This window comes from Bradysia coprophila, unplaced genomic scaffold, assembly GCF_014529535.1.
Source record: "Bradysia coprophila strain Holo2 unplaced genomic scaffold, BU_Bcop_v1 contig_232, whole genome shotgun sequence".
NCBI lineage: Eukaryota > Metazoa > Arthropoda > Insecta > Diptera > Sciaridae > Bradysia > Bradysia coprophila.
The window spans coordinates 17,827,264-17,850,093 of record NW_023503493.1 but is presented as its reverse complement, the minus strand read 5'-3'; the positions used below and the strand labels follow the sequence as shown (position 1 = coordinate 17,850,093).

At 36.9% G+C, this 22,830-nt stretch overlaps 5 protein-coding genes and 1 non-coding gene across 7 annotated transcripts; 3 read left to right on the top strand and 3 right to left on the bottom strand.

Annotated features, from left to right (window-relative positions):
- Positions 1 to 7,824, top strand: LOC119077128 (neuronal acetylcholine receptor subunit alpha-2-like). The gene is made up of 10 exons (XM_037184302.1): positions 1 to 149; positions 204 to 355; positions 2,316 to 2,360; positions 2,432 to 2,457; positions 2,931 to 3,014; positions 3,079 to 3,390; positions 3,463 to 3,542; positions 3,808 to 3,960; positions 7,198 to 7,376; positions 7,449 to 7,824. The coding sequence occupies exons 1-10, from the start codon at positions 74 to 76 to the stop codon at positions 7,686 to 7,688; spliced, it is 1,347 nt and encodes a 448-aa protein (XP_037040197.1). The 5' UTR covers positions 1 to 73; the 3' UTR covers positions 7,689 to 7,824.
- On the top strand, positions 6,776 to 6,847 carry Trnaa-cgc. The gene has a single exon. It is a non-coding gene; the product is annotated as a tRNA-Ala (tRNA).
- Positions 7,825 to 8,448: 624 nt separating the features above from the next.
- Positions 8,449 to 11,195, bottom strand: LOC119077127 (beta-hexosaminidase subunit beta-like). Its single transcript, XM_037184301.1, has 8 exons — positions 10,865 to 11,195; positions 10,376 to 10,455; positions 10,141 to 10,302; positions 10,003 to 10,078; positions 9,825 to 9,940; positions 9,308 to 9,756; positions 8,794 to 9,247; positions 8,449 to 8,732 (listed from the first exon to the last, which is right to left on the bottom strand). The coding sequence occupies exons 1-8, from the start codon at positions 10,968 to 10,970 to the stop codon at positions 8,538 to 8,540; spliced, it is 1,638 nt and encodes a 545-aa protein (XP_037040196.1). The 5' UTR covers positions 10,971 to 11,195; the 3' UTR covers positions 8,449 to 8,537.
- Positions 11,196 to 13,208: 2,013 nt separating this feature from the next.
- Positions 13,209 to 17,367, bottom strand: LOC119077129 (protein slowmo). Of its 2 annotated transcripts, none has more exons than XM_037184303.1 (4): positions 17,122 to 17,367; positions 15,693 to 15,858; positions 14,129 to 14,434; positions 13,209 to 14,068 (listed from the first exon to the last, which is right to left on the bottom strand). In XM_037184303.1, exons 1-4 carry the CDS (start codon positions 17,151 to 17,153, stop codon positions 13,925 to 13,927), a joined length of 648 nt encoding a protein of 215 aa, XP_037040198.1. In that variant the 5' UTR covers positions 17,154 to 17,367; the 3' UTR covers positions 13,209 to 13,924. The 2 variants fall into 2 exon arrangements, with proteins under 2 accessions (XP_037040198.1, XP_037040199.1); XM_037184304.1 differs by lacking the exon at positions 17,122 to 17,367 and adding an exon at positions 16,392 to 16,410.
- Positions 17,368 to 18,219: 852 nt separating this feature from the next.
- Positions 18,220 to 19,779, top strand: LOC119077125 (metallophosphoesterase 1 homolog). The gene is made up of 6 exons (XM_037184299.1): positions 18,220 to 18,386; positions 18,462 to 18,639; positions 18,701 to 18,845; positions 18,901 to 19,287; positions 19,383 to 19,500; positions 19,567 to 19,779. The coding sequence occupies exons 1-6, from the start codon at positions 18,282 to 18,284 to the stop codon at positions 19,738 to 19,740; spliced, it is 1,107 nt and encodes a 368-aa protein (XP_037040194.1). The 5' UTR covers positions 18,220 to 18,281; the 3' UTR covers positions 19,741 to 19,779.
- LOC119077126 (60S ribosomal protein L7) lies at positions 19,732 to 21,020 on the bottom strand. The gene is made up of 4 exons (XM_037184300.1): positions 20,872 to 21,020; positions 20,420 to 20,684; positions 19,975 to 20,340; positions 19,732 to 19,909 (listed from the first exon to the last, which is right to left on the bottom strand). The coding sequence occupies exons 1-4, from the start codon at positions 20,880 to 20,882 to the stop codon at positions 19,796 to 19,798; spliced, it is 756 nt and encodes a 251-aa protein (XP_037040195.1). The 5' UTR covers positions 20,883 to 21,020; the 3' UTR covers positions 19,732 to 19,795.
- Between the last annotated feature and the right edge of the window lie 1,810 nt (positions 21,021 to 22,830).

Sequence of the window (22,830 nt, the reverse complement as noted above, 5' to 3'; positions counted from 1 at the left end):
CTCAGCGAATCAGTCTCAGCAAATCCATTGAACAAGTTCGAACTGTTTAACCGTTCCGTAAAGCCATAAGAAAATGATTTTTAGTGAAAAATTCATCTCATCGATTGCAATAACTGCATGGATTATTTGTGCACATTGGACGGGTTTCGGTACGGTTTCTATAATCTGGGAATAAAACCACGGAATAAAATTAATTATTTTAGCCGTCAGCGTCAATTGTGATATTGAACCCAAGAATAATGACGGTAAACTGAGAAAGAGTCTGTTTTGCAAATATGACCGAACAGTTCATCCAGCGCTGAACGGCGATGCGGTGACCGTTACTCTGAAAATGATTGTGAAAGGATTTTCGTTTGTAAGTTAAATAATTTATTAATTATTGTTCATTTTCAATTTATGGTGTTACTGGGTGGGGTAGTCCTATTCACCCAACACAATAACGATTCTGATAAATATGACACTTCCTTTAGAATCTCCTATTATTCCTATCTATTCTATTCTAACAGTGTGACAGTCTAAGTGAATTAGCGTTAAATGGTTTAATGGATGGAAGTTTTCACAATTTATTTTTAATCGACGGAAAACATTCTAAGCAACAGTTGTGTCCCTCTAAAATGTCGGTTCCTTTATAATCCTAATTGAAAAAAATAATTTCTCCCAGAACGGACAGCCGCCAAATATTTTAAGACCAAATGTACTATCAATAAACATCAACAAGCCGATCTTGGCATGCATAGTAAAATTGTTGCATCAAATAAAAACAGCGTTTTGCTGAACGATGCTACGATTTTGGCGGCTGTACTGCCTACATTAGTACGTAATTTTTTGCTTTAATAATGTTAAGGCTCCGAACAGGTCAGGTTTACCTGAAACTGACCTGAAATTACCTGAAATCTGTTTGGACCTGAACCTGATTCTAAAAATTGTGACCTGCCGTGCATTGACGTGAAACTGAAAGTGCTAGTCAGGTCAGGTAAATCAGGTTTCAGGTCGACAGGTGCATGTTATCAGGTATACCTGTAACCTGACCTGACAAGTTTCAGCAATTCAGGTTCAGGTCAGGTCAGGTAATCTTGAAAAAAATTTCCTGACCTGACCTGAATTTTCAGATCGCTACAATTTTTGACCGCGGTCGACCTATTCCGAACCTTAAAATATGGTTTACTTCGATTAAATTTACCTTGTGAGAAAAACTTTCTCACATTGTCAGCATAGATGAGTGTTTCACTTCTTAGTCTTATGTCATTCACAAATACGTGACTAAGAGAGCTACCGCAACATCAAAATTTGTCATACGGCAGTCTCCATACTTCGGAATGGATACGATCAAAGTCATTTATCAGTTATTAGCTCGCTCCATCATGGAATTTTCATCACCGGTTTGGTCGCCCAATTATTACGTCCACAGAAATAGCATCGAGAGTGTTCAGAAGCAGATGATACTTTTCTTGTTAGGAGATAACAAAAGACATCTGACAGAATCGTATGAGCTAACACAGAGAGATGCGAACAACTTGGGTTGACAACGCTAATAAGACGTCGTATCAATGCAATAGCTCTGTTCGTTCATGCGATAATTATCGGAAAATATCGATCGCCACACCTTCGATCGATGATTAGACTCAATCCTGGCACTCGTACGACGCGTAATCCGAACTTCATCAGTATTGGAATGCACAATAATTCACCGTTCACTGTGGCATGCATATTGTTCAACATTGCAGCACGCCACGTTGACCCAACGCTTACGTGCAATCAGTTTTGGTCCGCTCTAATAAGACTTCCTGACGAAGTGTTTGGTCATTGGGTTGCGTTGTGAACTGTTGATTAGCTTTATTGCGATTGATTTGACTTTCTTCTCTGGACCTCTGCTTGACAAGCAGTGCTTGTACGGTTTATTTTTCTACTAGACGAGTTGTTCTTGTTTTTTCCTTTTTTTTTTAAATTTTTTAATTTCGTAAATAACTTTTGCTATGTTTTTTTTTGACTACAAGTTTAAGTCCTTTGATTGACTGTGATAACTAGATGTACCTTTGTGATTTTTTTATCCTAATTCTTTATTTATTTTGTGTTTTACATTTTCCAATTCCTAGTCTAAGTCTGATTTGTTAACTGTATTGTGATCATGATCCGTCGGCTGTATTAGCCGACGCAAAATAAAAGTATCTATCTATCTATCAGTTAAGAAAATCAATACTCTCTAGTGAGTATTGACCAAATGTTTTACTTCACTAGTTTCAACATATATTTTGCTTATGCCACACTTTAAACGTCGCTGTCGATAACAGATGACATTGAATTTATTACTATTTTAGGACGAGCATGAAAAAGTATTATTGGTATCGTCATGGTTATCGAAGGTAAGTTGTTAAGTACTGCAATTCGGATTCTAGTCAGTCGATTAATTTTTTTTTTTTTTTTTGATTTGTAGTCATGGCAAGACGATAATCTGAAATGGTAATCTGGACTGTTTGGCTTTGTAATCTTTTAATTTTCTAAAGAAATTGACATAATCACTTTTGACCTCCTTTTAACTTTATTTTAATTTAAATGGTCAATAAAGTTGCTGCAATAAATTTATTGCCATGGTCTAGTCTCCGAGAGTCGAAATGATTGGCTTCTCTGATATTAAAAAAAAAATTGAGAAAAGTGAAAATCGATTTCTTTTGAGTTGTTACAATACTCTCTCTAGCAAACAAAGTTCGTTTAGTCACTGTCAAAATACCACTCTATTTCTTAGTTTGTAGAATCATGCACTGTTGATTAATTTCTAATTTTACATACAGAATGCAAAGGCTACGTTGTATTTTTACGACAGTAATGAATGAATGTAGTTAGGTTGATAGATAGAATATTGCAAGAGAGTGTATTGGTTGTTAAGACAGTAACAAGTCTTAACAACTCAACAAAATTAAAAATTTGATGAACAGGACACCAGCAGAATTTAATGGCATTAACCACCTTGTCGAGTCAAGTGAGGAACTGTGGCAGCCTGATTTGCAGTTGTTTAATAGGTGACCTTTATAGTTTTAAATGCTGATTGCTGATTCACTTTACACATTTGTTCCATTTTCTCAGTGACATTGCATCCGTTCACGATGATCAATGTAGAATCTCTAACTGCGACATTTCTTCCACTGGTCACGTGGCTTGCATTCCTCCTTGCGTTCATTCAGCCCGTTGTGCACCCGATTTAACGGCATGGCCATTCGATTCAGTAAATTGTACGCTGCACATCGGAACTTGGATTAATTCAGCCGATGAAGTGGATCTAAAATTGAAACAGCTTATCATCCCTGAGTCTGATTTGCAGTCTCAAGATCAAAGTTGGAAAATGGTAAAAGTGCTCTACACGCGAAATCACGGAAATTTTTCGTCGACCTCAAAAACGTAAACATTTTAGTTTTCGATAAAGAATCGATTCCTATTATTTAACAACCATTTTCTAAATTGTTTCAAAAGGTATCCGTCTGTTACGTTCACGTTTCTACTAGAACGTCATTCTGCTGAACACGCCGCTACATTTTTAGTGCCAGCATTAAGTAAGAAGCTTTATCAAGGCAGCTCTCTAGCAATTGCATATAGGATTGACAAAGAAATGAGAGCTGCCTTGGCATTATGTATTGTGTTTAAGCTAAGTATACAGTGCGTCTTGCTAAGATATTGCTCCATGTATAATTATGGTAGGTCAAATTTCGAAATTTCAAGCTTTCTGACGTACTAAACCATCAAAACGTACTTTTAGCAAGCAACTGTGTGCGTGGCTGTTAAGAGAATGTTTGACGATTTTACTTTTTAATATTCCAGTAATGGCCTCAATAAATCTAATTACTTCGTGGTTGTCACCTGAAATGTCTGAAAGATTGATGCTTTTAGCCCTCAATATCCTATCACATTTCCTTTACATGCAACAATTGTCGTGGTACATACCGTTCAATGGCGACATATGCCCAACAATCGGTAATTTCAATAATTTTATCTTAAATTTTTATTTAGAATCGCGTCAGAGTCAGAGGTTTACCTAAATTTCAGAAAATTGTAAGTAGAAATATTATTCATTTGAACTAGTCGTTGTACAAAAACGAGTAAGTGTTGTTTCAAATATGCCAAGGCATGAGTTTAGACCAACTGCCGAACTTCAAGAATTTGCACAAAAACTAAAATTTAGTTTAAATAACAGAAGCAATAGTTATTTGTGTATCTGTTTTGGCCGATTGTTTTTAGGCAATTTCGAAAGTGCCTAAAATCAATCGTCCAAAACAGATACTCAAAAAAAATTTCATGTAAGGGGTCGAAAACCAGAGAAAAATCTCAAAACTCCCTCATTTTCGGCCTTGACACATGAAAAAGATTATAATGACTGTACCATGATACGATTGCCGTTTACAAACGGTTTAATTAATTTTTATTTTAGTATAAAATCGTAAAATGCAACTTAATGTAGAAAAAGTTGTACATTCACCTCAAAATACTCAGCAATATTCATGCAACTTTATATTTTCCTTAGTCCAACACGTTTCATATGCTAGCATGATTCCCATTATCCTCGGATTTACTGCTACGCTCACGTGTAGAGACAGCTAGTATAATGTGCACAGAGTGTGTGTATCATGTTGTAAGAAGTGGAATTGTTAGAATTTAAGACAAACAACCAAGGACATGCTAACTATTTTGACGCGAGTGTAGCCAAATTGATTACCTTGAAGGGCCCTTATTGCTATTCTAAATGAGCTGACAGACAAGACAATCAGCATAAATTAAATTGCGAGACTGTCATTTTTGTCAATTAATTATTTTCATTTTAATATTTAGTTGAATTCCAGCCGTTTTGCCCAATGAAAGTTTAAACCAGGTATGGTCAATTCTACTCTCTATTCTCATGGGAGGTGAGTTTCTTTTTATGAAATCGCTATGTCCTCCGCTCCATACAAAGTTTGACATTCGACCATATTTTGTGTTAACCAAAGAATATAAACACTGCAAATATAATGCAAATCCACAGTTACACACAATGAACGTCAACACAGGGTATGGTCGAATGTCAAACTTTGTATGAAGCGGAGGACATAGCGGTTTCATATAAAGAAACTCACCTCCCATGAGAGGTGAGTTTGTTTATATGAAATCGCTATGTCCTCCGATTTGTATGAATAGACCATACCTGGTTTATACTTTCAATGGTTACACATACACACGGATCCAAACTTTCAGGTGAATTTTAGCTTAGTCATGTTGCACAAAGTATATAAACACTGAAGGTACCGCAGACCCTCAGGGAATAGCAAGAAATACGGATCCCGACTTTCGGGTGAATATAAGTTTAATAATGGCAAGGATGTATACTTTGGGGAGGTCACGCAGATGCAGATACGCGGGTTACACACCACGTTTCATACAAAAAATTCACCACGCCATACAAATTCAATTTTGGTGAATTTGTTTGCATGGAAAAGGTGTGTTCCCGCGTATCTAAAATGGCGATCTGCGTGACCTCCCCAAAGTATACAGCCTTGAATAATGTTGCATCTGTGATGTTTGGCGTAATAATGTTGTCAGAACTGCGTTGCTCAGCATAAGATTTTCTGTATATTGGGTTGCAACCTATCAAAGTGAATTTTACTCGATTTTACTTGTGTCCAACGTTATGAAAATTATATTCACCCGAAAGTAGGGATCCGCGTGTTTTTGCGGATCTGCGGTACCTTCAGTGTTTATATACTTTGATGTTGCACACGTATTGAATTCGTTTGCGTCAAGTTGCATCTAGTGGTGAATTTGGAACGATTTAGCGGCCTTACGTTGCACACATATAAAATTCGTTTGCGTCAAGTTGAATTTAGTGGTGAATTGGAAGAATTTAGGGCCGTCATGTTGCACAAGTCTAAGATAGACAACATATACGAAAATGAATTAACCTGAAAATTTGGATCCGTAATTTCTCTGATCCGCTGAGGGTCTGCATTACATTCAGTGTTTATATACTTTGGTGTTGACGTTCATTGGTTTTGCCTATGTTTTCCCAAAGTATATAAACATCCTGAAGGTAATGCAAATCCACAAAAACTCACGGAACCCTACTTTCGGGTGAATATAATTTTTATAATGTTAATCACTAGTTAAATTCACTTTCTTAGGTTGCATTTTTATACTCAACACAAAAAATTGTATGCATTTTTATTTCATTTGTTGTATTGTCGCGGAATTTGTTTACGATAATTCCACTTTTCAGAAAATAGCTGTAAAGTATTCACGAAATACCCAAATTCCGTTCCAAAAACTTGTGAGGTGCTAGCAGAAAATCGTGTATAATAGGTTAAACACGGCCCATATAAGACTTACATCGCTTATATTTGTTTTCGCTGTCTATTACAGATAAGAAACCTTCGGAATGTGGTTTTGAAAGTTTATTTTATAGTACCTATTCAACTATACCAATAAAATCATTCGTCACACACAAAAAATATGATAACGTTAGAAAGCTGCGCAGTAAAGCTTCAAATAAAATATGAAAATCATACTGGCACGCTCCGAACAAAGACTAAAAGCCAATTTTTTCACTATTTCATCAAATAACAATTAATGAAAATTAATTCAATGAAATTATTTTAGAGAAGATTCACACATTTTTGAAAAATTCCGCCAAATTACAATTTCGAAATTGTTTACGAACAGAAATAATTTCGCACTATCGCCCCATACTATTACTCATCTGTTTTATATCCACATACAAACCGTCTTCATGTTATATGAACACTCTGCCATCCAAATAGCATCAGGGGGTATAACTCAGTGGTAGAGTGTCCGCTTCGCATGCGGAAAGTCCTGGGTTCAAATCCCAGTTCCTCCAACTATCATTTTTTTTTTTTTTTTTTTTTTATTAATTAATTAAAATTTAAAGTAAAACAAGTGTCAGATATAACACAGTAGTGTTATATTGTACGATGTGATATACAATTTTATGGATCGTTATGTTTAACAATCAATCTATACCGACACTTGGGCGAATGTTTTTTGTATGGGTTTATGGGTTGTCTTTCAAACTCATTCTATTTTCAGATCCGGGAAAATCATAATTTCAAATTCCAGGTCCACTTTTTTTTTTTTTAATAATTTATCTTCCACATCTACAACACCTTTCGATAGGTTGGATGGCGCTAACAAATCGATGAAATTAAAGTACCATTTTTGATTTTTCAGTGTTGTGTTTCCGTGATTCGCTAATCATCACCGGTTTTCTTCTGATAAACACAATAGTTGTCCGCGGATTTACATCATGCGGATTAGAAGTACCAAATTGGATTGGTAGTACCACCGGATTTGTGGGCTCGAATAAATTCGGAGAATTATTTTTATCGAAGAGTTACTTGATTGACAGAGTAAGTACATTGTATCCACACAGAAGGTTGCACTCGTTTGTGCTTATAACAAAAAATCTCCAATTCTAATAGCAACCTCTTCATTCGGAACAATGTGAAGAAACGGCCGATGTTAATGTAACTGAACCACAGACTCTACCAACAGTTACCATTAAACCGCCCACAAATACGTGGAAACTTTTCGCTAAGTACATTGACCGATTGCTGTTTATCATCGTGTTCGTACTGTATGTCTGCATGTATTTTGCTTTGGTGCCAAGTGGTTACAAGTTTGCTGAGCCAAGAGGAGATATTGAAGTCCTTGGAGTGTAGCAACGCACTTGAATGTACCGACATTGTACGGGCATCTGTTATCGACAATGAAGTCAAAAGATAAGCTAGTGGTCCTTTATATAACAAAACTTATAATAAAACTAACAAAATAAAAGATTTTCCATCAAACACTAAACGATACTTTAAACAAAAGATGCGTCGAAGTTCAAATATTTTTTGACTCCTTGACATGTCAGGTTTGGCTTCTCTGAACAAGTCCTTTTTTGAATAGGGGTTGTCTTAGATTCACTTTTGATATACGCTTCTACTAATTATCATTTTTGTATCGATACCAGGGGCGCCGACTTCTAAGGACAAGCGAGGCTCGGGAACCATTACTCGAATGATGATCACCATTACATCTTTCCAGTTTTACTTGAAAGGGCACCACTACTCCCAGATTCGCTTGTTGTATGAGCACCACTACTCCCAAACACAAGTCGGCGTCCCTGATCGATACCGCACGCAAAAATACATGGTCGTTTCAGCTTTCCTGCTTTAATTTTAAGTGATTAGCACTGTAGTGCCTTACGGGTAAAAATTTCCGCCACTCAAATTGAACTGTGTTGCATTTACCTCTGTAGAAGCAGTAACGCTCGATGTAACTGTGTTACAACCAAAAGCATTAACGACAATATTGTACTTGAGTTCATTGACTGATTAATGTTTATCATCGTGTTGGAATTATACTTTTACTGTGTTGTGTTCGACGCTGACACTCAACTTTGTCGTTGAGAGTGAAGACGATATCAGACTAGGCTGTTTAAATAAAAAATGTTGGCGTTCGCCAATTTTAATCGAATAATTTCACATTAACAATGAACAGAGACAATGAAATTTCGATACATTTCAATTGTTCAAACAGAAACCTGCACCATTGGGAGGTTGTGCTGGCAAACCACGCATTTTCATTCTGCACGTATGCTCCTCTAACCTTCTAGCGGCATCATCTAAATCCTTTACCTCGTACGGTGACCAAAGTTTCTCAGCGGTTGCACTGACTCTTGGGAAAATGCGCTGCAATACATTGCCATTGTCCACAACCTTTCCAAACGGAAAATCTGTCAGATTTGAATTCAATTGTGTGATTTCGTAACAGTCATACCTCACTCCACATGCACGCTTCTCCGCCAAAAACTAGTTTCTTCTGCTCGTCCGTACCAGCAAAGTCAGCCGCATCGCATCCGTAGAACGTTTTCCAATCTCCACCACTCTGCAAATGATCCAAATACCAGCAGGATGACAACAATGCTGGTAGACCTTGCTTAGTGATTTGCTGTAGAAGTGATTGCCTATTGCCAGTCCAAACTTGGACGACAGTTCCATTTGGCAAGCGAACACCATTCTCGAAAACCTCTTGCCAAACGACAGAACTGGCATTCAGGCTGTGTACAGTATCCACGATTCGTTGAATGTAAATTTCTTCGAGCATTTGGTAATTTTGAACACTATTTTTGGTCATGTACTCGCCGATTTCGGTATTGCTTTCCCAGCACTCGAAACCAACCTCATCGCCACCAATGTGAACATAATCATCGGGAAACACTTCGACGATTTCCCTACAAAGAATACAGATGTGAACAGAGAAGCGTTAACTCAAATGCAACCAGAAATCTCACCTCAAAAGGTTTTCCATAAATTCGTAGCTCGCATTAACCGTAGGATTGATAGGACCCAACTGCCCACTAAGCTGTCCACCACACGAAGTCAAAATCTCGGGATGAGAAATTCCCCACGAACGAGTATGGCCTGGTGTATCAAACTCGACCATAACTCTGATTCCTCTGTACCTGGCATGCTCAATGACCTTCACTACGTCTTTTTGGGTATAAACCAGAGACTGGTCGTAAGCGCCTAAATTGCTAAGTTCCGGGAATGCTTTGCTTTGGTACGGAAAACTTTGGTCGTCAACTATGTGCCAGTGGAAAACATTCAATTTATTGTATGTCATTCCATCTAGGATTTGCATGATTGTGAAGACGTTAATATAATGTCGAGATGTGTCGAGTAGTAGACCGCGATGAGGATACCTCGGCTCATCAAAAATTTCAGTTGTGTTAACGCGAAACTGTGCAAAAAGTTTGAATTAGTTAACACTAAGAAGGAGAAGAAGACCACTGCTTCATGAGACCTTACCGTCATTTTGTCCTCTGTCAGCACTAACATTTGTGAAAATGATTCCAGTCCTCGCAGTATGCCCCAAATGGATTTCGATTCAATGATTCCCATTTGATCATTCAATGACAGAGAATCTAGATGTTTGTTTCATTGTAAGTTGGATCAGATGAAAGGACAACAAATTTTCTATACTCACAAGATTCGTCCATTTGAAGAGACGGATACTTTTCACATTCGCTCGTAAGTCGAATTTTCACCAAATCGAGATTTCCCTAAATGATCGCATGATGACAAAATTTCAAAAATGCGCATCATCAAACATATCGACTATTACCTCGTAGAAGGGATCCGTTTGCCAAGACATAGTGTCGATATGGGATGTGCTATGTCTGGACTTCGAACGATTATGCTTTCGTCGGTCTTTGGTAGAGGAGATGATGCGAATGTAACGTTTGATTGCCTTTTCCAATATTTCGCACGTGAAATTGGTGACGACCTATATGGAAAGGGATACATTTATGGTTCGTCTTCGAAGACCATCGTGTTAATTAATCGTAACTCAGGCTCACCTCAAATTTCAAAACTTTCGGACGAACCGTGTAAAATGTTTCGCCAATTGTTTGGGCCTTTGGTTTTGGCCATATTTCACCTATAAAAGACAAGTAAAAATTTATTTACTTTAGTAGGTCCTGGTCCTTGGAGTGGAAAAGTTCCAGATTCATTATCATTGTTAATAAAAAAATTTTTTTGAGAAAAACATTGTTCTTTAAGTTGAGCAATGAATTGCTAAAGCATACACTTCTAATGACCTCTATGACTTCTTCGCTTTGTTCAATTTCAATTGATTGATAAAACCGAGCACATGCTTAAAATAAGCACTAAAGAAGTAAGTAACAGTCAACTTATTCAGTGATTTCAACATCTAGCCTCTCGTTCAATAAATCACTGTTTTTTAATCAAACCTTTGTGGAGTCTCGGTTACGAAAGTCTGACTACCAAGTGTATACATTGTCTGTATATTCCAACACATATTTTTGCTCAATCATAATTCTATTTACCTTTGGTGGCTTGCACCATCGGCCCCGGATTCACAATATACGCAATTGATCCATTGACACAAAATGCTATGAAAATTAGACAAACAAATGCCTTGAAAGTATCCATGATATTGAACCGAACGAACGATTACTGATAACACAATTATGACTTTGTATCGCGTTTTATTAACGTTTATTTATCTAAATTACGACGAGAAAATGCACAATATGGAATGAAATACACAACCGGCTGATAGAAATGTTCCGAGAGTAGTAAACGAATGAAGAGTGTGCGACAGTCTTTTATATTAAATGATGACAAATAAAATCACTGAGATTCAGAAGACATCCTCTTTCAAAGTGTTGAATGCAGAGAGTAATAAATGAATGTTAATGTTTAGTAGACGCGAATACAGAAGAGAGACTGTGCCTATCACCACGAACTCGGTTAGTATCAACGTATTTTAATGATATTTTTAACGACCAATGCTTTCTCCGTCGTGTGTGTGATAAGCAATTATTGGCTATCTCTGTTCTAAGCCAACGACTATACAAGAATTGGCAACTGATTAACAGATTTCATCCCAGAACGATACAATAAAGCAAATCGTGGAACGCCGGTTCCTTTCGAATCAAAGCGGGTTGATTCGAAGGGACTCAATTTTTTTATTGACGGTAATGTTACGTTCGCCTCAACGGGAGATATAACATCTGGAACAATTTGATGTTTTTTCATGGTTTTGTGGATAAGACCTGTGTGTTAGAATAAACGAGAAAGATTTCGCTTTAGATAAAACATATAGTCATTCCTTTACTACGAGGGGGTCTTGTCCCATCTATTTTCTATTGTTGACTATTGGTACAGCACCAGCACTACAAATGAGGTATCAACGGAAAGCTTAGACGATGTATGTTACAACTAGCATGTTAGGTTCACATTAGGGGTCATCAGTACCAGCCCAGACCTGTCTAAAGTTCACACAGATTTGGAAAATTTTTCCAACGAGGCCAATCTTACCCGGTGTGGTTCGAGACTGTGTGAGGCCTGTTTTAAGGTCTACTGGCAAAGACCTTTCAAACCATGTATATATCAGTCTCAGACGAAATGGGTCCGATTTTGATAGGTGGATTTTCAAAAGAATCCCTCACATCTATTGGTAGCACCAGTCCGAGTATTTGTTCGCGTAGTTTCCCTATCGCGTTTCTTCCACAGTTTAATCGCATTTCAGACTCAACATTTTCCGGCGTGCATATACCATTCATATTCAGAAAACCGAATAAGTTGAGCCAAAAACAATTTCAACTCGAAAATATCACCACCGACCACAGACATCGTGTCAGAAGGTCACAGCACAAGTTGGCGACAAAAAAATTGTTATAAATAGCACAGGTCGAAGATTAATACAAAAAGCACGATGGACACGAACTAAATTCTAAACTCAGTCAATTGAAGATACAGAAAACCGAACGAGCCTTTCAACGATAAGAGTTTCATTTTAGTAATATGCTTTCAATGAGAATTCTATACTGCAAGCTTCTCTATTTGTGTGGCGAAAGTTTGCGACTTGTACACTTACTGAGATACTGCGGTTATGTACAGAACAACAGTTTGTTATCAGTTCCTTTGAAGAAAAATTCGATTTTTTTTTTTAAATAAATTATTTTATTTGAAATAATTTGCTTTTGTTTTCCATCGATACAATTCGTTCTAAATACTTTTCCTCTCTGTATACAGTTGCGGTTTTTGTCTGTTAGTTGAATATGATTTCTAATTAAAATTAACTTAAATGGAATATGAATTCATTTCTGTAGTGCTATTGGTCAAATATCGAAAACACACACAACATGGGAAACTTCTTACAACCTAAAATTTGCTCAGCAAATTTTAACAGGAAAATATTTACATTCGCTTCAAATTCGCACTCTATTCCATTGAACAATAAACATTCACACCGGACACATATCGAAAAGTAGTATGTCAGCCTTATCTATATATCCGTCGATATTCGTGACGACGTTACGAGGGAAACGTGATAACGTTTCAGGATGATATCTTAACGGTGTACACTTAATATGGTGTTATTAACAGTCATAGTGATCGTTTACAGTGCTATAGCTACAAATTCGGGTGACTTGGAGTTCCGTGAAACTTGAGGTAAATGTGCTGTGCAGTGTACCCTTCGAAAATTAAAATAGCGAAAAAATTCACGAACGTTCCTTGAAAGTCGTGTAATTTTCCCCAGTTTTGCAACGAATTAAAAATTACATGAAGTAGTCAGTGTTGTATAACGTCGATGGTAATACATTGGCAAATGTAGGCCTTTGTTTGTTCTGTTGCCTAGCACTTTTCGGACAAAACTTTTTGCTGATTTTAACTTTCCTATTTCTCCAATTCTCTCTCTCATCATTCTGCCGTAGGTTTCATGAGGGACTTAGCGAAAAATTTAAACAAAAGCAATCTTCTAAATCTCTTATGCAAATTACGGCAGAATGGTAGTGATGTGGAATATCATAATTTTCGGTTCGTGTCACTACACGTATCCTGTGACAAGTGTCTAACGATATTCTCCCATCCAGACGCTGCTATTGGCTTGTCCCATTTCCTCGTTCTCTTTTGTTAAATAAAACTTTTGTACTTTTGCTTGATACTTAAACTTAAATTTAATTTTGCTACAAAAATTAAGACCAAAAACAAACATCCAATTCGAATGTTACACTGGTGGTGGTGCTGGTTAATTCGACTTTTTTTTCGAATTTTAAGTTTTCTACACATTAAGTCTGTGCAAGGAAGTGAGGAACAACGAAATGAAAATGGAAAAAAAATTCTCGTTTGATTTTCATGTTTTGGGGAATAAAAGAAATGTGAAGAAAACTGCAAAAATTTAACATAAATTCCTATATGAATCAAGATCCACGGGCGAAAAATCATATAAAACATTCGAAATCACTCTCACTGTTTCTCCGTTTTTTTTTTGTTTGTATCTCTTTCACTAATTGGTTTTTCTATCCGATTCCGTTGATGGTGGCGGTGGTGATGATGACGTTTTAGTTTCATTGGCATTATTTGGAACCGATTTAGTGCTAAATGCGCAGTTTCTGTTTTGCTGTTGCACTTAGTTCGTCCATTCCCTTGCGCGCCGATTCGGTCATACCATCTAATGATTTACTAGTTTGTGTAATAATTTCATCGGTACTCTTATGTACAGCTTCAGCAAGACCTTTCACCTGCAAGGAATCAGAAAACTTAGAAATTTTCAATCAGTCAAAACACAGTCTGCAACAAACCTCCGCATTTATTTTCGAAATAACCCATTCCAAACCGGCCCGACCATTGCCCGCATTGGAACTGATTCGTGACGTTAAAATATCTTCCATGTAATGACTGAGCGGCACACCGTGCACCGTTACTGTTGCCTCCTGTTTCAATAACGTTTTGGACGGTTCGGTCGGATGCGGTGAGTAATACAGCATTTCGTCCACCGATATGTGCCGACAAAATGTTAAATTTATTGTCTTTAGGGTCATTGTTTTGCCTTGTGGGTCTACCGTTGATCGCTCGCTGGCGTAACATACTTTTGCTGTTCCGATGATCTTTAATAAAACGGAAATTGTGGAGAAAATTATTTCAAGGCTAGACGACAGAAAAAAAAAATCAATTGAGGCAATCATGGATGACCTCCATCAACCCTCAAAATTCAATTATTTTTCTAATTTTTCAAAAACTTTCAAGACAAATTAAAATTGAATTTAAAACAAAAGACAGAAACACTTTGTGCTTAAAATAGCTCCGCTAATAGTCTGAAGTAGGTTATTTTTATCGACCACTAGTTATATGTGGCTATAGCATTAGTTCGCTTGAAATAGTCGGACAAAGTTATTTATTTATTAATAAAGCTTCACCTAAACCACATGAGGTGGGGAATAAATACAAATGTTTACAATGTGTGTTCAATGTACACTACACCCCACAAACGGGAAAAAAAATTATTTTGAAAGTTGAATGTGTGCAGTGCATATATAGCAACAAAAGGAATGCAAAATTGTTCACGAGGCATTCGTATGGTTAGTTTGTGATAACTATGTCATTTTGAGAATGATACTTGACATGTGATGCAATCAGATGTGTCTATTTGCATACACGGTACACGTGTGGAAACAATCGAAAAAAAATTAATTTACACTCCCGTTTCCACTGAATCGTAATAAGAATTCAGTTTATCGTTCTATTATCACATTTCACATTTTCTTCATCTATCAAAATGAAAATCTAATTTTTAATAGGAACGAACGTTGTGAAAAACTATTCGCACCAGGAAGTGAATGGTATTCTTAGACTATTCGCACCAGGGACTAGTATTTTCTGAGCAGAATTTAATTTTTCCGGGTTTATAATTTTCTGAAAATGTTGGCTTCGTCTACCGGGGAATATTGTCTGTTTCCATGCGCAAGAGGGTGTATGAAGCCACTGTTTCACATTACTAATAATTGATTGATAAAAACATTAGCAGTTATGAACGATAGGCCATACGTTCACATCTGGGTCGACAGAAAATTACCTCACGACAATGAAAAATTTAAAAGTTTCAAAATTCAATCAAACTTCATCTGGCTCGTAACTGAAGTGTATTTTAAAATCGAGAATGGCTAGAAATTTGTTTGAATGCCGTCAGGACATGTCTTTGCAGAAATATAAAACCAATGAAATGGTCCAATTTAGCTAGCCAAGCAAGATATTGTTTATTTCGCGATTCAGATTAAACTTTTGACTTCTTACAGCCATTCAATGTCTTAGCTAGACCTGACCAAAAAAAAGCCCGTGCACAAAAATCAATATCAATAAATAGCTTACCGCTTGTGCCCATCTCGGAAAGTACCACTTTGAACTAACTAAACGATGTGTGACCAAAACACCGTCGACAACTTGTCGTTCCACAACATCGGTTCCAATTATCGACGGGGTCATTGGATTTGGATATTTTCGCCATGCTGCCTGTGCAACTGTTTCCCACGGATGACTGTAATGAAAATGAAAGAAAATTTAATCGTCAGGTTGTATGTATATATGATAAATCGATCAGATTTTTTAATAATTCATGAAGCTATGTTTGAGGGACACAATCGGAAAATTTTCGGAACGCTCTATGTAGGAATGAATTAATGATGAAGTGAGGAACAATTCAATTATTTATCGAGAACACACTGAACGATTTAACATTAAACACTTTCCGTAAAGAAAGGAAAGTTTTTGTAAGAAAAATTACGACAATTAAGCATGTGAGATACTTATGATTAGATTAATTTTTAATCACAATATTATGTGCAGAAGGTCGCACAACCGTTCAGATATAGAAGCTGCAGGCGAAACAAAACATTGATTAACATACACACGGAAACAAAATTTGACAACAGAAAAATTCAGGAAAACTTAGACATTTCAGGCTGTTCGAGATTCTTATGGTTAATCTACCAACATTTTCATGAATCAGTTACCGAAAATGTACTTAATCAACCATCATTATTCCATTCATAATGTCCATAATGTCGATACCTTGTTAACCTTGCCTATATTTGAGCGCATACAAATTTGAAAAACCCGACCGTGTTTTACGTGGAACGAGACAACTTATCACTAAATGAATGATTATGAGTCTGCCACAAAACTTAATTTCGGTGTCGATTATGTGCGCCAATTCGTTACGATCCAATTAAAACGAGTTTATGCAGTTCACAACCGATTCCCGTGTGTCTTGTTTGCTTTTTTTGGAAATCCAACTAACACTGCAGTGCATATAAACTATACACTCGCGAGTTCAAAGTACAAATGATGAATCACGTTGCACTGTTGCTAACTAAAACTCACAATAATTAACACTGGTGGTTTATATGAAATGTGTAACAAATAGCAGCCCCAACAAGAATAATGTGATGTGTTGTGAGTAGATTCAATTGATTGCTGTGTGAACGCATTTAAAAAAGTTTTATGAATGTCCTTCGGCCACACTGAACTCTGAGTGTGTGTTCGTTCACAGTTAATTTCTTACACGCTTATTACGTCAGAAAACGAAAACAATGAAATTATTCCCATTCATAAAAAATTCATTTTCTTCCTTTGCACTAGCAGTAAATCGATTTTTTTTCCTTTTTCATTTAAATAAATTTCATCAGCACAATGGAAACGCCGTCATAGACAAAAAGTTCCAATGAAAATTTATTGAATTATGAAACAGCACACTATCAATTTTTGGCTGACGTTTTGATCAACGCGATTTTCAACTTACTTAAATGTGTGTTCCGATGTCCAAATCCTCATGTTCAAATTTTTTTATGACAAATTTCTTTATTTTAAATAAAATGTTTTCTTTTATCACAATCAAATAGTAGTGTAGCTATTATGTAAGGGGTAAAAATGTAATGAAAATTGGACTAATAATTTCTGTTCGTTCAACCTCCTTCCTTGCACACACTTGTACACTTTTTCCTCTTCTCTTTTTCGAATTCGACTTTTATATATTAGATTGCTGTCAGCCGAATGCTCTACACTGTCCCCACCACCTAACATCTGTCAAAAAGGTTCGAAAATGATAAGCATGCTGCAGAGAATTCCATATGATTCCGCGCGTGTTGGATTGAGCCGATTGAGCAAAACAAGTAGTGAGAGCCGCAAGAGCCATGAAATGACGTCGAAATTTTGAATTTCTAATATCAACTTTACATATTTGAGGTCTTATAAATATACATCGGGCGTCGTCGATTCGAATCTTATCGCCCACACTTAGCTTCAAGGTGATAACTGTCAACTTACGAATTCTTAAATTCACAAGAATCGGCGCCCACGGCGACTATTCCCGTATTTTCTTAACTTCAAATATTCGTAACTTGACAATTGTGTGTATAAAATCCCATAAGAACTGTCAAGCTACGAACGTATGAGAATTGAGTCTCAGGTCCAAATAATTCGATTGGGTAATTGAACGGATTTCAGGAATCACATTACGAGATACACTACAAGTTTCTTGTCCACTACCGACATGCATATCGGGCATAACGTCGCTGCCATATCTTGATCAATGAATGACTATTTCGATATCACTTGAAATTCGAAATTGAGCAAAACTGAATGAAAAACTATTTCGATTATAGTGTGCTCTCCCTCTCACCTGACAATAGTACATTACTATGCAAGGGAAGTAAAGTGATATCTCGTATCCAGATGAGTAAAAGTAACCGAGGGCTTTAGCCCGAGGTACATTTACTCATCGTGATACGAGATATCACTTTATTTTCCGTGTGTAGTACGACGTTTTACTATGCGAGTGATGTAAAGGCCTATGCCTATGCATGTAATAGCCTTATTACATGCACCAGCATAGTAATAGATTTTTTCTGATATGGCAAAACATCAAAAGACGGCACCCGTAAATAACGTCATGTAAACAAAATGATTTTACGGCGACTATCGAGGATTTTGTTAAGAATTCTTGGATGTTTTATCGTAGTTGTAATTTACAATGAATTCATAAATTATTACGTAACATTAGCGCAGGTAAACAGACTGATATCCACTTCATTCATAATAAGTCAAACGTAATGTATCTCTGTTCCTTATCAATATCCAAAGTGTAATTGGCCCAGCACAGTACGAGCGGATCATGTAAAGGCGATAATAGTCGCAGACATTCATATGCTGGGACCATTTAGAGGACATTGGGCTGATAAGCTACGTAGAGAATGGCAAATGCATCGAGCGTATCAAACTAGCATCACATTATTTCGTCCGGATGTTGTTTTCATTTTGGGTATGAAAGAAGTTCTGTTCAGAGAAGTCGATTTTCAAGCACAAAAATCACCATCCCACAGGTGACCTATTCGATGAAGGACAATGGGTTGATGGCAAACAATTTCAAGAATACGTACAAAGGTACCGGCGTTTGTTTTACACAGATCCACAAAGGACTCGAGTGTTTGGCGCATTAGGAAATCATGACATTGGATTCCACTACGTGTAATTTAGTCATGTTCTGCGTTGATGGAGATTGAGTTAATAGTTTACTTTCTAGCACTTCGCCTCGACTGATTAATCGTTTCGAAAATGTTTTCAACAACACCGACGATACAGTGTTGGTCACGGTGAAAGGGGTTCATTTCGTCCTAATCAATTCAGTGCGAATGGAAGGCGATGGTTGTCACCTATGCCAGGAAGCGGTGAAGAAAGTCGAAAACATTTCGTCAACGCTAAAATGTGCACAAGGTCTAACCAAATGTAAAAACAAAGATGCGATCGGAGCATACAGTCGACCGGTGCTTTTACAACATTTTCCGACATACCGTCCCACCGATTCAAATTGTTTGGACAGCGATAGCGAAGAATTTGAAGCATACCGGGAACGATGGGAAGTGTTGTCGATCGAGTCGACTAAATGGTTAGGGAAAATGTTGAATCCAAGGTAAATTTGGTGAGAATCTCTCACACCATTCGTTTTGAAAACCTTGACACTCTGATCCATCTCGTTTTACTAATTCATATTCTGTCTCGTTGAAGAGTTGCGTTCAGTGGTCATTCGCATAACTATTGTCGCGTGAAAAATCTGCTAGACATCGAAGAGTACACCATTTCGTCGTACAGTTGGCGTAATAAAAACAATCCGAAATTTTTACTGGTAAGTGTAACTGCCACTTGTTGTCGCGAAGTGAAATCAACTTTTCTGCGATTCTTCTCTTTAAAGGCACTTTTCACGCCGAATGACTACCACGTCGCTGTTTGTGGTATGCCACAGGAATCTACAGTTTTTGCGATTTATGCGGTCGGATCCATTGTGTCCGTACTGCTCGTTTTATACATTGAATTCCGACCACGTACTTACGAACATTATACCAAAGTACAAGGAAAATTGAGTTAAATAAAAAAGAAAATTTTGTTGCCTTTATTGTTACAAACATCCATGGTGTGTTGACTTATAAGCATTTCGCCAGTAATTCATTGATTGCTTCTTTTCTGTTACCATATTCACCGCCCTTTGTAAAACTGACACCAGTCTTCCGTTCCCAGCCGCCTTTCGGTGCTTTGAGCTGGAAGTTGAAATTAATAGTGAATTAATCGACGAAATCGTTTGCAGTTACTTTGCAGCTCTTACCTTAAACGGTAACAAAAACTCTTTGATTTTATCGAAATTATCGTTAACATGGAATAGTTCGTGCACAATGTCTTCAATGCAAATTACGCCAGATTCGCCGAGATGATCTTCAATTAGCTTATTCGAATCGATAGCCACTTTCTTCGACTCAATGCTCAAGAAACCGTGCTTGAAGATCAACTCTCTCACCGTATTGATGCTTGGATAGCCCCATGTCACATACGGTTCGACCAATTTTAGCAAAGCCGTCGTCTCTTCGTTATTCTTCAGCAGAACAGCATTGAATAGTTGACCCAATCGTAGACTGCCCAACATTTTATTTGTTATCTCGGAGGCAATTTTGTGGGCACGATGACGGAAGACGACCTTTATGGAAGGACAAAAAAAAATGGACTTATCCACTGAGAGAACCATAAGAAAAGTAAAAATGTTAACCACAACATACCAGCAATTTATTGGTATCCGAATCAGTTACTTTGAACAAAGTTTTCGCTTCCATCATTCGTTTCATTCGGTGTGTATCTCGTTCAGCTTTACGGAATTTATTTACGAATGCCTCTGCTTTGATGAAACCTCTGGGCTTCTTGCGGAGTTTAAACGATCGGTTCAACTGTTTGACTCGGCCATGTGAATTTTCTTCAGTTTGTCGTTTCTTTCGATGGGCTAATATCGACACCTGCTTGGCCGGCAATTTATTTGGGACGGCGTACCTTTTAATAAACAAAAATTTTGAAATTCAATCTCGAGTTTCTTGGTATAACATGTTCTGCGCACATTGGGATTGGGAGTATAAACAGAGTCCCAGGATGCCATAGACATCGCTGCTGATTCGAATTCTTTCAGTAATTTGTTATGTTGGTAATAGTATTGAGAATAGTATAATCACAGAATACTTACTTGTCCGACATTATCGTTCCTACTTTCAGTCGCGGATAGAAAAAGTATACGAAAATTGACTACGATTTCTTAGTGACCGCGTGTTTTTGTTGTTTGACAATTGAGAACCATATGACATTCCGAGTTGAAAAAAATTTCAGAGCAACAAAATACGTTCACTTCAAGCTGCGCGATAATGCAGAGACGTTGCACGGAGCTACAAATTTAACAAACTTTTGATTTCGTGATTCGATTGATTTTTTTAAAAAGAAATTATGGGGAACGAATTATTACTACTACGGTTTTACATAGAAATAAAGATCTAATTTGAAATATTACCAAAAAATTCCTTGTTTGTTGTAAAAGAACAAAAGAAGTTTTAAGGTAAGACCTCGGGTAACACATAGACTGTTATGATCATAGCTAGAGTTCCAAAGACCAATTAATTATAGAGTATTATGATGAAAGAGAAAGAAATATTTTGACAAATGAGAAATACCCCAAGGCAAGTTACACGGAAAAAATAATGTGGCTGTGGTACCCATAAGTGGACTTAGCACGGTCTTTATTTTGGCCGAGGCTGTGTGCCCCATATTGGAAAAACTGTAGTCAAAAAGGCTGTATTCCGGATAATGTGGCTGTATGCCGGATATACATGGCTGTACTACTTATATTATAGCATTACTTCTTATAGTCCTGAGACACATAATATAGCTGTGTGATTTATAATATGGGTACACCACTCATATTATGACGTTTAAATTAAAAAAATGTTATTATTTTGGATGTTTTTTGCGGTCACCCACCTGAGTACTAACCGCGCCGATTGATGCTTAACCCGAGAAACTAACTGAAACCTATGCTACTGATGTGCTAACTTTACTTGTGCTATGACATGTTTTTATTTTGAAGCGTTGTTATTACAATATAGACTGTGTAGCTATATTATTCGATCACAATGAAGTTTTGAACAAAACTTATGAAATATTTTACATTTGCTAGCATTTACTAATCAGCATTTTTAGTCTTTTTATGGAACAAATTTGGTTGTCATAATTGTTTCGAAATAGTGAAAAACAACCAAATGGTTGGTAACTTAATTGTTTTGAAAGAAAGAAAAACCAACAAAATTTGTTCAAGTCTTTTTTGGACAACCGAAAACCGAAAAATTAAAAATTGAAAGAAAAACGATCGAAAATTTGACATAATTTTTCTGGGCTTCCAAATCGAAATCTTGAACACCGAGTGTTTTCAGTTTTTTGCAAAGGAAGCTAGCACATTTCTATTTTAAAAATTTGGGTTTAAGAAAATGTTGATACGCAAGTACAAAAAAAATCACGATCAAAATGAAACGGTAAACAAGTCTCGAAAAAAAAGTTTGAAAAGAAATATCAAAAGAATTTCCAACGAAGCCAAAGATTATGATTTTCAAAAGCCGCGTTCTCAGAAAAAGCTAGGAACCGACTAGGAACTGTCATCTTATGTATTCTTAGTGCCCGACGGTTTTCACGAATGTCATTCACTTTTACTTCTACTTCACTAACTGTTCTTCATTTTTAACGAATACTATTTACTTCGACTCGCAAAACTCTCATGAGACTTTACAGAAAAAGCCAACATTTCTGCCACAGGTCGAGACGTCGAGAGATATACGCAAAATACACCACCTATCAATCTACGGCCGAGGAGCACATTTTTAGCTCACTACGAGGAAGTGGTGTATTTGCCAGTATATCGATCAAATCAACAAAAAGAACTACCAAAACACCTCGTTGGCTGGAGCTAGCCTCCATTTCCTTCAAAAAGTCAAGAAAAGATATGTACGAGACTTCGTCGCACTTACTTTAAGATTTGTTCCTTTTACATGAATATGAGTCCCATACAATTGCTCAATATGGGGCACACAGCTATATTTTTTACTTCTAAAATATGGGGCCTGTACCCTCATAATAAAGCATACAGCTATATTATGCGTAATGT